Raw genomic sequence first — 6525 nt, 5'->3', positions numbered from 1 at the left:
TTTGTTTTTATTTTAATTTTAATGTATTTTTCTTATTCAATTTCAATTCATGTTATTTTATTTATCTTTTTTTCGTATTATTTAGTATGAGAGTTCAGATATTAGATTAATCCTTATTAATCTATGTTTGTTCTTCTTACGTCCAAAAAAAATAAAAAAAAAGGTCCAGTCTGTCGTCCTTCTTTATGATTTTGTCTTTTTTATTTGTATTTCATTAATATCTTGTCGTTCTTGTTGATTTTATATTTAAAAAATATAAAAAAAGCATACAGTGTAAATAAAAAAAAAGAAAAAAATACAAAAAATTACCTTCTTTATATTTGTCCCTTTTCATATATTATTTTTCCAGCTATAAGATTCGATGACGAATCTTTTTTAAAGAGGATGAGAATGATATATGTTTCAAATGTTCGTAACATAAAGAGATTAAATATTATTTAAAATTTATTAGTTTATTTTGATTTTTATTTATTTAGTTACTAGATTAGATTTTATGTTTATGGACTTTAAGATTTTCTTTGTTTTAACCTAATAAGAAGTTATAAATACCTCTTTAGCTATTGTAGTCGCAGTATTAACTATTAAGTGATTAGATATTTGAAAATTCTTTTTAATTTCGTGATGAAATTATGATATAGACAAATAAAATTGAGTGAGTCATTCTCTTGTTGCATCGAAAAATTAGATAAAAAGTTAAAAAATCTTTTCAATTCAATTCTCAAATTATAGCGTGGACAAATTAGATTGAAAAATCTCTTTTATTGCATCAAAAAAATTAAATAAAAAATAAATTAATATTCTATATTTAATTTCAATCTACCTATTTTATTTTTATTTTAATATATTTTTATTCTATTTGAATTTTTTTTTTTGTTATTCTTTTTTTATCATTTAGTGTAGCAATAAAGTACATGGTATTAGGGGTGGCAAGCGGGGAAGCCCGCCCCGCCCCGCCCCGCCCCGCCAGAAGCCCGCCCTTTGGCGGGCTGGCCCGCCCCGCCCCGCCTAATTAGGCGGTCCTAGAATCCTAGCCCGCCCCGCCTAACTGCGGGCTGGCGGGCTGGCGGGCTAAGCCCGCCTAAGCTCTTCTTTTTTTTACTATTAACTACTAAGTAATATATATAATTTCACAACCATATTAATAAATTTATAATTTCTAATGGCATAAAAAATTATATTTTTTATATTCACAAACATTAAAGTCTTTGTAATTATAAATATCTAATAAATATAATTATAAACCAAATTTTCATTCAAAATATAAGTATAAATATTCTCTCCAAAGCAAAATAAACATAATCCAAAACATAATTATAAATATTATCTCCAAAATAACATAAACATAATTCAAAACACTCAATTTTTATCTTCATACTCTTGTAAGTTAGGTTGGGAGAAGTTAGGTTTTAGGAAAAAAATTGCAAAAATATCCCCTCACTAAAAAAAACCTTAGCCCGGCGGGGAAGCCCGCCCCGCCCCGCCAAAGCCCGCCAAAACCCGCGGTTTAAGCGGTGCGGGTTAGGCGGGTTTTTGCTATTTGGCGATCCCGATTTTCCAGTCCAGCCCGCCTTTTTTGGCGGGTTACGCGGGCCGGCCCGGCGGGTTTAGACCCGTTTGCCACCCCTGCATGGTATAGGTAAAAAGTTTCCTATAAATAGACAACTATATTCCGGATCCCAACATGCATAAAAAGGGAAAATAGTTGGAAGAGAAAGAGAGTACTCCAAGTTGTGGTGACAGCCTGACAGGTGAGCGTTCAATATCAATGAGATAGGGTAGTACAGGCTTTCTTCTCTTTGGCAACAGTTTTCACCTTTTTCTTCAATAACTTGTAATGACGCCGTTGGATACATTTTAACTTTAACGCTCCAAAACTATTGTATTGACATCAGGGACCCATCTTATTATATTGTGGTAGGGGCTACAATTTGAATTTTTTTAAATAATATATAATAATAATAATAATATTTATTTATTTTTATTAAATTATTAAATTTGACTTTACAATCATTTTTTATTTAAATTTTGATATTTGATAGTTAATTTAAAATCTTTATATTAAATGTATATTATAATAATAAATTTTTAAATTTAAATAAAATTTGTGTTCTTTTTTAAAAATAAACTTAAAAAAATATTATCTATATATTGGTATTTTTTATTTTAAAATTAGTTTTAATCTTTTTCATAACATTAACTAATTGAATGAAAATTTTCAACGGTAAATATTATTAAGATTAGAGCTAATTATATAAAAGATAGATTTTAAATATTTTAAAATAATTATTTAATAATATATATATATATATATATATATAAAAGAGACATTTTGATTATATTATCAATAAAAAATTATTCATTTTTTTTAAAATATAAAATATAAAAAAATAAATTTTAAATTATATGTTATTATTTAAATTATTATTTTAGTTTTTAAATTTGTAATTAGATATTCTGAAGACTAATCATATTTTATAATAACAAAATATAATTATACCAACAATTATATTATGTATACATAAAAAATAATTATTTGTACACAATAAATTTTGAAATACCAATATATATACAAATTCATAGTAAATAATGTAAGCATAATATTTTTATTATAATAATTATTATGTTATATATATTTTATTTCTATTATCAAAATTTTTTGAATCTATCATTGATTAACACTTGAAATTATTCAACTTATTGAATTAAGTCACGATCTAACTTTCAATATTTAAGTAAGAAAATTAAAAATATAAAAAAATAAAAATAAATTAATAAGAAAAGTATTTCAGTAGACAAGTATTTATATAAATAGCTTATATTTTTACTCTAATCCAAAATTTTCTTCCCTATTTATAATCATTCCCTTTTTAAATAAACAGTTGTAATTTATTCTAATTAGTTCAGATTGAATATCCAAATATTTAATAACATATTTTTCCTATTATATTTATTTAAATTCTTTAGATAATTTTAAATTATTTTTTATATTTCTATACATATATACTCTTTTAAAATGTTTTATGATTTTCTATAATATTTTAGGATCTTTCAAAATCTTCTGAAAATTTTTAAAACTTATAAAATTATCTAGAGCTTACTCAAATATTTTAAAATTTTTCTAATTTTTTTATTCAAATACAGTTAAAATTAATATTTTAAAATTTACTTAGAGACCATAACTTGTCATTCCAAAAAATATACATTAATACTATTCCATTTAATTTTAATAAATAATTTTTTAATTAAATTTAATTTTAAAACACATAAAGCATAATTAAAATAACCAAAATATATTTTTATGTACATATAAAAAATCAGTTATTAAAATTATAAGAGTTGGTCGAATACAACTCGACTTGATCAACCCACAAAAGTAATAAAAATCTCTTCAAAAGGTTTTTTTAGTTTCGTAAATAACACATGAAACTACTAAATTAAAGATCAAACTACATATTACAGCAGGAGACAATTCAGGCATGTAATTACAGGAAACAGAAATGATACAGAGAATATATCTATTTACTTGTGTGGTTATCTTCGCTTCTCTATCTTCACTGGGAACCCACCTTTCATCAGCGACGTAAGGTATCCAGTATACTCCGGCACCACCCCTTCCGCCACCGCCGGAACCACCCTAAACTCCCTTAAGATCCCCGCCACCACTCTCTTCATCTGCAAAAACGCCATCTCCTTCCCCAAACACACCCTAGGCCCGGCCTGAAACACTGTATAACTATACGGATCAACTCCAACAAAAGCCCACTTCCCCTCCCCATCCCGCCTCAACCACCTTTCGGGCCTGAAATCGGCCCAATCCGCGCCCCATATCCTCTCACTCCTTCCCATCGCAAAGATATGGTACGCCAGACGTGTCCCTTTCTTCACAAAAGTACCATCAGGTAAAACGTCGTCGTTTGCAGCCTCTTTCGTATCCACAGGCACCGGCGGGTACAATCTCATGCTCTCGCACAACGCGGCGTGAGTATACACCATGTCCTTTAGCTCCTCGTAAACGGAGGAACCATCTACGTGGTTCTTCTGGATAATTTCACTAACCACCTCTTCCTCCACGTGCGGATGGCTAGCAAGAAGCCAGAAGAACCACGTGAGCGCTGCGGAAGTAGTGTCCCTCCCAGCGAGAATGAAGCTGATGACTATGTCCGTTACAAACGACTCGTCGTTTTGTCCGGAAACCAAGAACCGCGACAATAGATCCACGGATTGCAGCGTTTTCTTCTCTTCAAGCTCTCGCTTCTTCTCCTCTACGATCTTCTTTGCTAAGCCTCTCACCTCCGACACTGCGGTTCGGAGCCTATTTTCGGAACCTATGTTTAGGATTTTCTTTATCTTCCATACCAGCGGCACCGCTGAATTGAACCTCTCGCTGCAGATTCTTGTTGCGTCGTCGAAGGCCTTGGCGAAGGTGGTTGTTGGAAGCGATGGGAGGAGGTATTCGGGATCGTAACCGAAAGCGATCTTACATATGTTATCGAAGGCGAAGCGTTGGAGGATATCTTGTAAGTCACATGTATTTGTTGCATTAGTGTTGGTATGATTACACGTGGCAGATAAGATTGGGATGAGGCGGTTGGAGAGTTCGGCGTCTACAACGGTTTCGACGAAGTTGCGGAGGGATCTTGTGTTAAACTCGTGGCTGGAGAGCTGGCGCTGGAACTTCCAGTTGTCGCCGTCGGAGTTGAAGATGCCGTCACCGAGGAAGTCGCCGAGGGCGCGGTTAAGGGTGGGACCTTTTTGGTAGGTTGGGAAATTGGACTTGAGGATGTGGTGGACGATGGCGGGGTCGGCGGTGAAGATCTGGCGGGAGCCAAGGGAGCGGCGGAGGGTAAAGGTGGAGGAGGACGGAGAGGAGAGGAGGATGTCGGAGATCCAGTGGATGCGGCGGTGTTTGTTGGCGGCGATGGCAAAGATGGAGCCAATTATAGGGTAGGCTTTAGGAATATTGGTGTTTGGTGGAACTCTTTTGGGTGTTGAAGATGAAGAGAGTGTTGTGGCTAAGAACCAAGTGAGAGTTGCAAGAAAGAGAAGGAAGTAAGCTATGGGAAGAAGCTCCATGTTTTCTGGTTTAGAAGGTTCTGCAATTGCTTTCTTATTGGTGTGTTTTCTTTCATGTTTCGCTTGCTGCAATATTTATAGTGTTGTGCGTCAAAGAGAATTGGTTTTGTGATTTTCCTTTTTCTTGTAATGATATCATATGCATATACTATTTTTTGAACCAAACAAAATTTTCAAAATTTTATTTTTTGTTCTAGAAAGTCTTTTAACATATACCAAAATACCCAAAATTACCATTCATGACTCATCATGAGTTATGAATATTTTAAGACTTCACTTTATGCATGTAAAAAAAAATGGTGAAAATTCAATTACAGTTGATTTCATGTGAAATTAATTTCTAAAAATTATTAAATAATTTAATTGATTTCACTAAATTTTCATCTAACAGGTCTTAGATATTAAATTCACGTGGACTTCACCTGAATTTTTAACAAAAACAAATTAGATTTCGACTTAGGCATATTGCATTCATAAGATATACGTGAATTAACGAGAAGTTGGTATTATAAATCCTGAACTGATACTACTCTGGTCATGGCCCAAAATTGATATTGATTTAGATATTATTTGGTGATTAATTAATTTTTTATATTTATTTTGTATTTAAGGTAATATTAATCAGTTTTTATTATTTTCGCTAAAAATATTTGGTTCTCCGTTTATTTATGATATCAACATAATTAAGGATAAGCAATAAAGAGAATATATCATAAATAAAAGTATATAGAAATTACAATCTAATTTCTTCATTTTTCTGTTTTATATCTATTTAATCACAATATAATCGAGATATTAAAAGGTTAAATGACTTTTTTTAAATATTTTTATTATATGTAATTCATAAAAAAAATTATTTTTAAATTTAAATTCAAGACTCTTTTATTAAATTATTAATTATTTATCATTTCAATTAATTTAATTTTTAATAATTTTATATATATTTAATAAAAAAATATTAATTAATAAACACGCTTAAGTTTGTGTCTATTAACAAAATTTTTTAATCCAATGTTTTATTTTTTGCGTTATAAAGTTGTAGATACGTAAATGCTTACGAAGTAGTACTTACGTGTCGGTTTCTCTTAACATGAGAAGCATGATTTTCAGACCATTATTATTTGTTACTATTTTGAATTGACTGCTGTTATAGAAAATACATCTTTTCAATTTTTTTAATTAAAAAAAATAAAGTGTAGTCATTTATTATTAATTTTATTAATAAAATAAAAATATTAAAAATTAAAAATTATATTTTATTTTTTTAATTATTAAGAAAATGAGAAGATCCATTTTCGCTGTTATATACTTATATATACGTATGTCATTAATTACTTCATTTACTTGCTCCTGCTGTATGAAATCTTATTTTATTAGAACTTTGAAATTATCAAGTTCATTTTTATACGATTGGTTTATTATGTTATGCAGATTTAATTTATTTGGCTTTAA

At 30.1% G+C, this 6525-nt stretch overlaps 1 protein-coding gene across 1 annotated transcript; it reads right to left on the bottom strand.

Moving 5' to 3' along the window:
• Positions 1-3293: 3293 nt before the first annotated feature.
• LOC112737864 (cytochrome P450 94A2) lies at positions 3294-5251 on the bottom strand. Its single transcript, XM_025788001.3, has one exon. The coding sequence runs from the start codon at positions 5071-5073 to the stop codon at positions 3532-3534; it is 1542 nt and encodes a 513-aa protein (XP_025643786.1). The 5' UTR covers positions 5074-5251; the 3' UTR covers positions 3294-3531.
• Positions 5252-6525: the final 1274 nt, after the last annotated feature.

Source organism: Arachis hypogaea, chromosome 2, assembly GCF_003086295.3.
Source record: "Arachis hypogaea cultivar Tifrunner chromosome 2, arahy.Tifrunner.gnm2.J5K5, whole genome shotgun sequence".
NCBI lineage: Eukaryota > Viridiplantae > Streptophyta > Magnoliopsida > Fabales > Fabaceae > Arachis > Arachis hypogaea.
This window is presented reverse-complemented; position numbering and strand designations above follow the sequence as displayed.

Excerpts from the sequence above, each read along its gene's own strand:
- LOC112737864 (XM_025788001.3), bottom strand. The coding sequence starts at position 5,073 with ATGGAGCTTCTTCCCATAGCTTACTTCCTTCTCTTTCTTGCAACTCTC.